The 13,420-nt window shown below is 35.0% G+C and overlaps 1 protein-coding gene across 1 annotated transcript in view; it reads left to right on the forward strand.

Annotated features, from left to right (window-relative positions):
* Positions 1–13,420, forward strand: part of LOC129947178 (uncharacterized) — a 337,053-nt gene that overhangs the window by 168,467 nt on the left and 155,166 nt on the right. Inside the window, exons 7-9 of the mRNA XM_056057626.1 lie at positions 1,278–1,369; positions 1,712–1,948; positions 10,797–10,955. Of these exons, the coding sequence (XP_055913601.1) occupies positions 1,278–1,369; positions 1,712–1,948; positions 10,797–10,955 (488 nt within the window). The remainder of the gene's footprint in view (positions 1–1,277; positions 1,370–1,711; positions 1,949–10,796; positions 10,956–13,420) is intronic.

The following is a 13,420-nucleotide window of genomic DNA, read 5'->3' on the forward strand; positions in this document are numbered from 1 at the left end:
ACTCGTCTTTACTAATGTGCAGTTTTCAAGAGCTCAGACTCTTTTTTTATTCCAGCAAGGATGTACATTATTCAACCTATATAAAAGTATTTATTTCAATATTTGTTTGCTTTGAATGTCTCGTATTCATAAGTATCTATCAATCAAAAAAAATATTAAAAATTTGAATTTACCTTTTGGATCTCACAATTTGAAATCTGAAAAGAAAGAAAAAAGATAAAATAAAATCAAACAGTTAAAGAAGTGTAAGGTTATTTTTTTTCGATTTAATAAACATGCATTCATTTTGAACATGACCTGGTTTTTTTCAATTTTTTTTTTCTTAACTTGGTGTATGGGATGTTATTTAATAAAATCACCACAACACAAAGTTATTCAATTCCAATTCAAAAGCATTATCAACGCCTCCAACCGGCGCCGCCGCCGCCCACGCCAGCTCCATTGCGCTCTACCTCAGGGTGTTGCATACGTTTATGGTTAGAGTAAATTTAGAGCAATGCAAATCTGCACTGCTCCACAACATACTACAAAAGTGTAGAAAAAGACAGGACATTCAACCCTTATAAACCGCCTCCACCATCACGACAACCCCCTCATATGCATTTTGTTAATTGTCTCTTCATTGTTTTTGTTGTATCCCCAGTGTTTCTTCTTATTGTTGTTGATTTTGCTGCTAACAATTATACATTTTCCTATATCATGGCACTGAACATAGGGTAAATAAAACAAAACACAATTCTTAGGGTGTGGGTATGTTCTATATAGCATACATTCATTCATACCTATGTATATGTAGATTGGCAAAATTGTGTAGATGTGTTTTGTTGTTGTTGTTGATGCTGGTTTCTAAAGACATTTGACACATTGTGTCGTTGTGCCCTATTCATTCATGCTTCAGCTCCTTATCCTTAAAAAACTGGGACACGTTTCCAACACACACCGATTCTAAAATGCCAGCAAAGGTGTGCAGTATTGTGCCCCAATAGGTAAGCTAAAGATATACATATAGATACACAGTTTCTGCATTTAAGATACAGAGTCAGATATACGGGTCTTTCATTGAGAGTCCTCTAAAATGCTGACATCGTTTCGTAAGGTTTTTTTTGTGATTTTTTAATATAGGCAAAGATACCTGAGGTATCACTCTCTGTATGCCTAAGACATTTCCTTCAATTTAAAATAATGTACAATGCAAAGGTGTTGTATGTGAGAAATGAGAGTGGTAAATAAATTTATATTTTTGTCTTTGTTTTTTTTCTTCCTTTTTTTCACAACAGGTATTCCACCCGCCAAGGAACATGCAGGACGAGAAGCCTTTTGAATTTAATATAAGATACAAATTTATAAGTCAGTCCGACGCCGTAGTTCGGTAAGTGGGACATGGTTAGCAGTGCCAGCGAGTCCTTGTTAAATATTTTCTACTTTGGTTTATGATCTGATCCAAATTTATTTTTTATCTGTGTGTGTGTGTGCTTTTTTATTTGTCCTCATTTCCCGATGTTTTATATCTTATCTATCTTTCTACATAATGCAAAATATATTCAGTTGCATTTTAAGGAAGGAAAAATGCACAGAATTGAAATTGCTTATTTTGTAGAGTTTTGTCTTTCTTGTTCGTTTCCTTATTTTATTTATTTATTTTGCAAATTTTGAATTTGTGAAAAATAATCTAATGCATTTTTTGTTGATATTTTTTTAAAAAAATATATAGATATGGACTACCAGATAAGCTGCTAGAACTCGGACGTGTTACACCAGGCACATATTGTACGAGACAATTTGATGAGTGCTATAGGAAGAAGTGCCGCCTGCAAAGTCCAAATTATCCTGGAATGTATCCAAGAAATGTCACTTGTTATTGGACAATTCGCCAAAAAGAAGTTCCTACATGTAAACATGCCATGATATCTGTTAGTCAAGAGAATCAACATAAAGCTTTAGTTAAGAGGTAAGTGTGTTTTTTTATTTTATTCATATATGTATGTATTTAGTGACCCAACAGTCGTTGTTTTGATTTTCGATGATCAACTTATTGTGATGAAATAAAAATGTATTAAAATTTTACTAAAACTAGATTAACAAAAAAAATAAGTATACACCCCTGTGAACCATATTTAAATTTAGTTTAATTTTACTACGAATAATTATTGGTAGAAGAAACAAGTGAAAACAAGCAATTCAATATTTTATGGTCATCATCATCATCATGGAAGGGCCAGTGGTGGAATTTTAGATGAAGTAAAAAAGGCTATAAACTCCAATTTCGCAAAAATGTATCGCTCTGAAAATGGGATTATCCTCAATATTGTTACTAATAACTTAAATTACACAATTATCTCAACATACTTAAATTGCAATAATTGGCAGTTTGACTTTGCTAGTCTAGTTGACTTCGTAAACAACTCCAATTTGGATAATATAATGTTAATTGGAGACTTAAATGCTAGGATCAGGAACTTTCAAAATTCTTCTGCCCTCACCACAATCTCGCACAACACCCTCAATTCTACCAGAAACTCCAAAGATGACACCTTTAGCCGAAATGGAAGATTTCTTACTGAATTCCTTCAAAATTTCGGCTTATCCGTGATGAATGAAGCCTCTAAACAAAATGCTTTTTAAGTAAGTAAGTAGCCAAGGACAATCTGTTATTGATATTGCAGCTACTCGTATATATCTTGAGTGGTTTAATCATCATATTTTGAAGTAGGACTGGCGACTTTCTCATCTTTCTCATCTCACTCTCTGATTAAAGTAAAGGTTCAGATTGGTGATAAAATTGTGCCCACAGTAACAAAAGCCGAAACCATGCTTGTACACCAAAAAACAAATGGTTTCCTAAGCTGTTCAGGTGTACAAATGCTCTAATTTTTAAAAACATTACATTACACATTCATGTAGTGCGGCTAAGGAAAAAATCTCCGTACTTAAAAGTACGTCCGAAACTGGGCTCAAGGGTAAACTGATGGGTATTCCTAGCAGTACGGGTTTTACGGTTGAATTGTTTAAAACAATGACAGGCATGATACCCTGCGGCGGTGGCGGCCGTGTTCAAGGGAAGCAAATTTCTCTGTAAGAGAACGATCTCCAATCATTTTAAAAGCTCTTTTTTCATTCTATCCATTCTATCAAGAACGTTATTGGAGAACCAGTCCAAATGTGAGAGTTATACTCGAGTATTGGACGAATAAAAGCTTTGTAAATTATAGATCAGAAGGGGTGACAAAATTCTTGCATTCGGAGAAAACATAAACTTAGCTGCATTTTTGGCGATGTCAAATATGTGATCACTCCACAGCAAGTGGTTTGTGATGCACATACCTAGGGCTGATAGTTGTTCAATGTCCTCGATGTAAGTACTACCCATGGAGAGTGGCATTGGATGAGGGTTACACTTTTGTGAGAGTACAGTTGAACAATGATGTCAATATCAGAATTTAATGACCTTATCATACGCTGCCGTTGGTGGTCCACATCCGGAGAACAAGGATGAGAATCTAAAAACGAAAAGCAGAGGGTACTAACATCAACGGAACAATGTTGTGGGTTAGATGTTTTATACAAAAGATCATCAACAATACACCAGCGTATATTTTTTGGATACCAAATTTGAACCTGCCCAATAGTACTTGAACGGTACGAAAGGTATTTTCTAACCCAAAAAAGAGATTCATCAATACCAAAAGCACGCATTTTCGATAAGAGAGCTTGATGCCAAACTCTATTAAATGCCTTCGAAATATCAAGTGAAATATTCTTACTTTCTCCAAAACGAAGTAAAGATTTGTGCTACTGTTCGGTGAGATAAACCATGAGATCACCAGTGGATCTATTGCTAAGAAAACCATACTACCAGTCATTGAGACGCTTTCGTTCTTCAAGATATTTCTTAAGATGTACATTTATAGGTGTTTCCATGATCTTGGAAAAAAAGGACGTAAGTGCAATTGGACCAAAGTTAAAGGGGGAAGAGGAATCGCCTTTTTTAGGGACAGGTTGGACAAATGCACTTTTCCATCCACTCAGACAGAGACCAGTTGAATAGGGCAGATGGTTTTGCCAGCGTTGAAGAACACCTCTTCAGAACAATAGCAGATTTACTATGCGGGCCGGCAACTATCCGAGTGCGAAAAAAGATTCGCCCCAAGGAATAGTTTACGCATTCAAATACAGGAGGAGTCATGTCACTCATTGGCAGTATCGAATCAACGGCAAACTATGCTGCAAGAAAATTGGCTTTATCAATCGAGCTCAGAAAAGGAGTGTCATTGGAAACGAGCGCAGATACTAACGAAGACGTAGTGTTGCCCACATTTGTTTACAAATGGCCAGACATTTTTACTACATATGGGACTTTGTAGTATTTTTTGCCATAATTTCTGATCGTGCAAAAATTAAATGCGTCTTATATGTTCGTTTCAAGTCTTTCTGGCCTATTTGAACTTATTCCGGTTTTCCTCAGTCGGGTTGGCTTTGTAAACACGGAAACTTACATCTTTGATCCGAATAACCTCATTACAGCTCGAATCAAACCATGAGTTTTCTTTGGCTTTGATAGATTTTACATTATTTGGGATTAAATTTCTCATTCCTAAAATGAATTAAGTTTTAAACCATATTTGCGCTGCAATCCACGTGACTATCGAGGAAGCATAGTTACCAGTTAAAGTTCCTGAAGAAGTCGTTGGGACCAGTTGGCTTTCTCATATTGCCATATGGTTCTCGTAGGGTTTTTCTCTTTAACTGGGGTTTTGTGGCATGAGAAATTAGCAGATATGACACAATGGTCTGATGTGCCTAGAGGTGATAGTTAATCAATGAGCAGCTTATTTTTAAACTCTTTTGTTGGCTGATGACAATCAATATGCTTTCTATTATGGATAATCCTATCACTCGACCTAAGCTTCAAACTACTCTCAGTTAAATGAAAAATAATAATCGATGGCAATCCGATTGAATTCTACAAGATTAGTACGGACCCTGCTGCGGAACTGCTGTATGTGCTACGGTACCCAAGTTTTTTGATATTTACAACTGGAGGAGTTTGAAACCGTGCAAAGGTATTTCTTCAAACGCTTGTTCAGATTGCTTTCTTCAACACCTAATATGCTTTATATGTAGAGTCTAGCATAACACCTCTTTACATTACAAAACTTAAAGCCAACTCAGACTCATGAAAAATCATAAATGTTTAAGCGCGAATAGACGTCAAAAAAGTTCGCCCGGCAAAACATTTTTATTTGCATTTATATAATCACATTAAAAGACTCAAAGCGTGAAAAGTGATACTTTGGACCAGTTAAAAATAAAAAAAAAACGAATTAATTGCGATAATTAAAGTTTAAATAGTTCTTTTAAAGAAAAATTCAAATCAAGGCTTTTTTTTCATATTTTTTTTTTCCTTTGGTCTGATTGACAACGTGTCATTGGTATCCACACTCTTAAAAATTCTGATAAAATACTCTTAGTCCCATTTTTTTTTGTGTTGGTATAATGAACCGTGACGGATTACGATCTGCGGGGAAACAGAAAACAATTATTCCCTCAACCTCCTCCGCATCGGCAGTACGCACTCCAACAAACACCACCAAACAAACGACACCCACATCCGTACTTAAAAGCATCAACTCAGACATGGACAAGTTGGTTCAGAGAAAAATTGATGATTTATTAAATCGCTTGACAAAAGATCTCCAAGACCTTCGGACCGATTTTCTCAAACAACTAACAACCATCGAAAACAACTTATTTGCTCTTATAACCGAAGCAAACACATCGGTGGATGCACTTAAAGACCGAGTTAAAATATTAGAATCACGCCTTGAATCAGAATCTCTCACTATCATTAATGATGAAGTAACAGACCTACAAAAGAGATGTGACGTTTATGAACGAAGAGAAGTTTCCTCCGACGCCGTGCTCCTCGGCATCCCAGAACTCCATAATGAAAACATCACATCTATATACAACAACATATGCAATGCCATCGAATGCACCCCTCCTCCTCTGAAAACAGCTTTTAGAATCAAGTTGAGAAACAAAAACCCTCTGCACAACTCCCCCATCGTTCTCAAATTCGGCGCTCCACACGAACGAAACATGGTTTTAAAATGTATTGCTAACTTCCACAAAAACAATCAAAGACAACTCAAATTGGAAGACATTGGTGTTAAAGTGCAAGCAAAAAAAAATGATGATGATGACACAAGCCAGAGAAACAATATCTACCTGCAAGCAAGTTTGACACCCCGAAACCGCTCATATTTTAAACAGGCAATGCGACTAAAACAGAATGGGCTACTCTTCAGCGTTTTTACACGCTCTGGTTCAATTTTTGTTAAGGAGAGAGAAGATTCCGATAGCCTACTCATAAACAACAATGCAATTATGAAAGCACTTGCCGACAAAGCGACGACGACTTATCATGATGAAGAAGCTCACCACTAAGATAAAAGTTAAGCGCACCAGCACATCGTTAATTGTTATTATATATTTACTCTCTATAACTTTATCTCTCTTTTTTTTCTTTCTCTCTTTTTTCTTTTCTTTACTTTTTTCTTTATTATTTTTTAATTTCTGTATCACCTTTGATTTATGTAAAAGTGGTTGCTTTGTGTTTATTTGTTATATTAAACGCATGTTACTTTTTTCTCGCATGAGAGTTTACCAGTACAGAGTTGAGTGAAAATGATATGAGTTTCAGAGAGGACAGTGGGGATGTTTCATTAAAAATTATGCTCAATATTTTTTGCAACAGAGTTATGGGCCTAAAAATTGTTCATATAAATGCTCAAAGTTTGTTTCCGAAAATCGAAGAATTTCGCTTTTTATTTGAAAAATCGAATATAGATGCAATTTGCATTTCTGAAACGTGGTTTTCTCCTGACATTGAAGATATCTCTTATAAATTAAATGGTTACATGCTCTTTCGGTCTGATAGATGCAGTCGAGGTGGTGGGGTTGCGATTTTTATAAAGGAGGGGTTAGCCTGTAGAAAGGTTTGTCACTCGTCTGCGAGTTCATCATACGAATACTTATTCATAAATATATTTGGTGTAGAGAGCAGTCTTCTTCTGGGGGTAGTTTACAGACCTAATAGGTATGTTGACCTTGAGCCCTTTTATAATATAGTTGATGAAATCAATACCATATCACCAAATATAATAGTTTGTGGTGACTTAAATAATAATATTCTAGCTGATGATAACTTCTGCGAACAAATGAGCACCTTTGATCTGCATCTCGTAAACTCTACAGTACCTACTCACTTTACTCAAACTTCGAGTACTCTGCTTGATATCTTTCTTGTTAACAGCTATGATGGGGTATTATTCTACAACCAACTTAATGCTCCAACGTTCTCGCACCATGATCTCATATTCCTTACATTTGACTTCGAAACTATCTATAGACCTAATAACCGTTTATCTTTTAAACGAGATTTTAAAAATATTAATAAAACCTCTCTCGAACTTGACATTCGTTCCATACCATGGGAAAATATTTACTTATTGTCGTCACCAAACGACCAAGTTCAGTTCTTAAACACAAACATTTTATATTTGTATAACACCCATGTCCCACTAAAACAAATTAAAACTCGTAATGTTTCAAAACCGTGGTTCACAAACATAATTAAAGATCTTATTAATCAACGTGACCAAGCATATAGGCGATGGGTTCGTACTCGGGTTATTGAATTTCAGGAAGTCTATAAAGCATTGCGTAATAGAGTGGTCTTAGAGATAAGAACAGCAAAAAAACATCATTTTGCAAGTCACCTCCAAACTAAAACCGATGGTAAGAAGCTTTGGAAAAATTTACGTGAGCTTGGACTTGGGAAACAAAAACCTCAATCTCAACCTAATATTGACAGTGATGAATTAAATCAAAAATTCCTAAATCCTCTTTCTATCCCACTATTGGTTGATAATGAGCTTCCAGCTGTTTCCCCTTCACCTTCATCATTCTGTTTTTCTGGTGTAAGCGATCTTGATGTTTTGGAATGCATTCTTTCAGTGAAATCAAATGCAGTCGGAGTTGATGAAATTAATCCCATGTTTCTTAAAGCCATAATGCCATATCTGCTGCCTTTCGTTACACACATCCTCAACATTGTTCTTACCACCGGTATCTTTCCAAGTCAATGGAAATTGGCCAAAATTATACCCATTCCTAAAAATGCAGTATTTAATGAATTCAGACCGATCTCTATTCTCCCCTTCCTTTCTAAAGTTTGCGAAAGAGTAATGCAAAAACAATTAAACGAGTATATTATGAGGAATAAACTGTTAGTTGACATTCAGTCGGGATTTCGACCCAAACACAGTTGCACTACTGCGCTTATGAAAGTGGTCGAGGATATCAGGAAAAGTCTTGACGACAACGATGTTACCTTTTTGGTCCTTCTAGACTTTTCGAAAGCCTTTGACATGGTCAATCATTCTCTTCTTCTAAGAAAACTACAGTTCTCCTTCAATCTGTCTTCTGATGCAATCAAACTAATTGCATCCTACTTAGGTGGCAGAATGCAAGCTGTGTATCTTGCTGGTAATTATTCAAGTTTCCTTCCTGTTCCCCAAGGTGTTCCCCAAGGATCCATACTGGCACCACTCCTCTTCTCCCTATATATAAATGAAATCGCGTCCATCATTTCACAATCTTCTAGGCACTTTTATGCCGATGACATCTAAATATACAAAAGCTGTTCACTCGGCCTAATTGAGAATTGCGTATTTACAATTAATGAGGAGCTTGGTTTGATTTTTGGTTGGTCAAATAGCAACGGCTTAAGTCTCAATCCCAATAAATGCAAATGTTTGGTAATTTCGAAAAAACCCTTGGATTTAACCTACTTCCCACCAATTACATTAAACAACATTGCACTAGAATTCGTAAGCACAGCTAAGAATTTAGGAATGATCTTTAACCGAACCCTAACATGGAACAATCATATTTACTCTATTGTCGGGAAAACTTATGGAGTTCTCCGCACTCTTTGGACTTTCCAACAATACACCCCAATAAATACACGATTTATGCTTGCAAAAACCCTAATAATACCCGTACTTACTCAGGGTTGTGAAATTTTCCTAAACTGTGATTCGTTTTGTAAACAAAAACTAAAAGTCGCTTTCAATAGCACCATTCGTTATATCTACGGCCTTAGAAAATATGATCATGTTTCGCACTTGAGTATGAGCCTTCTTGATATGTCATTTGAAAATTTCCTTCAATTTCGAACCCTTAAAATGCTTTATAATATAATTCAATCACGCGAACCAAATTATCTTTTCGAGATTCTTCGCTTCGCGGAATCAAACCGTGCGATCTATTTAATACTCCCTAGATTCAACTGCCTGACATCTGAACGACAATTCTTCATCGCCGCCATCCGACTCTGGAACTCACTCCCATCTTCTCTGAGAAAAATAAGTAGCATCAATCATTTTCACAACGAACTAATGGAATTTTTAAAACAACAAAGCAACTAACTTAACCTTTTATAGTCTATCTTTTTTTTTCTATCTCTTTCTTTCTAAGCTTCAATTTCCTTATCTATTTCTTGCCATCTAGGTTTACATCTATTTATTATTAATATTATATTATCCTTTTCCATAATAAATTACTAAACATGTACAATAATTTTTTTTATATTCCATGTATTATATTATTCACAAACTTGCACTATTTTATAAGATTTATCTTACTGTGTTAGTATATAAAAATACGTAATAAATGAAAATGAAAAAAATGAAAAATGACTACATATTGAAAGCTATAGGGAGGGATAAAAGAAGGCTTCACAAAACCATTATGACAAGACTTATGCAATCAAATGCCTCCCAGTTTAAGGAATGAAACCAGATAGCTTTTTCAAATGACAGTCATATATTGTTTTTTAAGTCCAATTTGAATCAATGGCACATCATGTTCAATGATCTGATCGCCAGAACTCATGAACATATCTTCAGTGAACATCTTTCAAGAGCTTCAAAAACATAATCAAGAAATGTGTATAGAAACCTCAACCACCAAATAACATCACAAGCTAATTATTTCAGAAACGAGTTTTCTCTGCGCCTATTAGTTACATATTTAGAGCCCGAGTCGAAATACTAAACTTTAACTCTATGCCACATCATACTGATCTTCCACAAATTTGTAGCCTTTGTAACACCAGAGAACCAAAAGACATCACACACTTCCCTGCATCGTGGCCTCTACTCTAAGATACCCGATGGCTGTATTTCAAACTGAAATTTCTTCCCCCAACTCGGCTCTATGAAATCCTTAATGGAGACTTTGGATGGTCAACTGTCGATAGATACTAAAAACATGCTCTAAATTACCGCAATAGTTTTCCAAAACTCTACAACGATACTAAAATTGTTTAAATTAGCACATAAGTTATTTACTAAGAACGTGTTTCTGCAATAAAGGCATTTGTGATTTAAATGTTTGAAAACCTTTAATAAAATTTGTTTTTCCAAAGTGGCTTCAATGATTGTAATTTTAATAAAAACAAATAATAATTCAATTAGCTTAAAGCTTATTTTTAATTTACTTAACGTATTAAAACGCGCAATAAATTTAAACTGTTTTTATTGTGCGTAACCAATTCCTGCATTTTAAGTTACAAACTTATTGAATTTTCTGTCCTTTTTTATTAAAAAGTTCAATATAAACATAAAATTTTATGAACAACATATAAATTATCTCAAACCTTTTAACTTTTAAAATTATGTATGGTATACCGTAGCTATAATTTAATTAAACTTTTAACATAATTTCAGGTCAATAGCAAGTTTTAACAAAACATCCAGGTCGATACGTGCCTGGTCGGATTGCACTGGTGAACGGGACCACTTGATATTCTACGATGGAAGTTCGACTAATGATCCAGTCCTTGCAAAATACTGCGGCGGTGATTGGTTACCTAAAGTCGTATCCCGGTACGTACATTCTTCCATATATAATGCACATAACCAACAGCACTTAGTATACACACAATTCTATAATGTTTCAATAAACCTCACCTCACCAAAGGTAACTTTATTTTTACCCCCCCTTTTATAAAATGTCTTCAATCGTATATCGACTTCGACACCCAACAATGATGCCAACCAATTTCGTTTCCTATATTCGCAGCATGAAGATGGCCTCACGTTTGGCCCAGGAACAGGTACAAGTACATCTACAGTAGTTCCTGGCACTTTTCTCGCACTCCCTATCTCTCTCTCTCTCGCTTGAAATGGAGTCTTAGCTTTTATCCATAAAAATAATGCGGTGAACTTAAATGCATCGATATTGCAAACATGTAGTGTGTAGGTATCCTTACAGCTCGTTCCTAACTCCCACCAGAGGGTGCCTCTTTTTATACTAGGGTTGCTTTCAGTTTTGGCTTCGGATACAACTGAACGACCCTTAACCTCGAAATTCAAAGTAACATAAGTATACGGGCGTCCGTATTCCTACAACTCCTATATGATGTGCAACGGAAGGAGTAGGTATACTAACTATATAGTGGATAGCACTTTGGACTCCCGAGAGAGGGGTTTTCCGTGTTCTATTTCTTGTTCCAAAGTTGCAACACCGATGTTTGAATGCGGTAAAAGCTTACTTCACTTGAATTTTGGATTAGATCCTGTGCTGAGTTTAGTAGCATGGACTTAACAAAAACTAAACAAAAAAAGAATTTAAAAAAAAAAACAACATGAATGTTATTCCAGGTGTACTGTACATTGTATGGTTGTGGATGAATTTTCTTCCTTTGCTTTCTTAAGCTGGATAAAGGTAGTTATAAAGGTACACACCGAACCTGAGCGACGTTGCAGCCTCACCTGGCTAACAAATAAAACAAATAAGGGTTTCTAGCGATTTACGGGCAATGAAAATTTCAAAGGAAAATCAATTACGTTTACTCGAGTCGAGTCGAGTTAAGTTGAGTCGAGTCGAGGCGAGTCGAGTACAGAGAGAGATATACCATTATATTGTATCTGCTGAAAGATATATGTATCTTCTTGGTTGCCATTTGTATACAAAGTTATATACCTATCTTTTCTTTTATCTACCGATATAAATACACATACAAACATCTATATAGCGACTCAGGTGCATTTAATAATGTAAAAGATATTAATTGCGGATGCTCACGTTCTTGTCAGAGTAAACGATACAGGATAATGGATTGCATGATACAGTGTAATTAAAAATGTCTTCCTGACTTCATAAATTCATCGTGTAAGCATTCATTTTTAATCTATATACATGCACAACATACATAAGTACATATTTTACATAATACAAATTTGTATTGGTGCATTTTCAATGAAATAATGACAAGTGCATGACAAGCATACAAAGCAAAGCTGCCAACCAGCAGTTCAAACGAAACACAATACAAAAGGGAAATTTCTAAATTAAATTCATAGCAGTGATTTGTTGGGGGATCCTTTTGATTGTAAGTTTACATTTGAAAATTGTTTATTCAAGCGCATGAATGTCGTTTTCGATTAATTTCTATTCGTTAAATAATTTATGTGCATTTGTATACATACCTTCATACATAATGTGCAGTTTACAAGTGCATAAAATGGTTTCCTTATTTTGACTTACTTATTCAATAATAATTTAGACGATAAGCTGGTTTGAATGTAGTTGATTTGGTTAAAATAATTAAATTGAAATTTCAATCAAATCATTAAGAGAAGCCCAAAAAATTGTCATCAAGATAACGTTTGTAGATTTGTAAATTTGTCTAATTTAATATGAAAGAGATGTAGAAATTGTCATGAATCATTTTTTCTTTGAAATTTCAACTTCGTTAATGGAAATAAATTTAATCGGTGTGATACGATTAATGTTGAAATCTCTAGAGAAGTTTAAGTACTATTTTAAGAAAGAAATAAAATATCTATCTATGTGTCTTTAAATGTGTTTACTATTTTCCGAGTCTCAGGAACGTGAAGAAATTTTAAGAACAAATAAATTTTGAAGAGATATACAAACATAAGAATTTGCAAAATATATTGTCCAAAAAGATTATGTTTTTAACTTCCCATAGGAAGTTATTGTAATAGGTCCCATTTGTCAAATTGAAAATTTGTACATTTCTCCACGTTTCAAGGTCCCTCGAGTCGAAATAAAAGATTTTAAGAAAGATGTCTGTGCGTACGTGTGTACGTACGTTTGTACGTCCGTACGTCCGTACGTTCGCGACGTTTTTTTCGTTCTCCATAGCTCAAGAACCAGAAGAGATATCAACTTCAAATAAATTTTGTTACACAGATAATAAGGCAAAAAGATGCTGAAAGGGCTCTCAAGAAAATTGAGTGGGTGGTTTTTTTACCATAGCAGTTTGAAAAAAAGGTGAAAATGTTGGTTAACCCTAAATATCTTACGAACCAAAAACGCTAGA

Source organism: Eupeodes corollae, chromosome 2 (assembly GCF_945859685.1).
Source record: "Eupeodes corollae chromosome 2, idEupCoro1.1, whole genome shotgun sequence".
Classification (NCBI taxonomy): domain Eukaryota; kingdom Metazoa; phylum Arthropoda; class Insecta; order Diptera; family Syrphidae; genus Eupeodes; species Eupeodes corollae.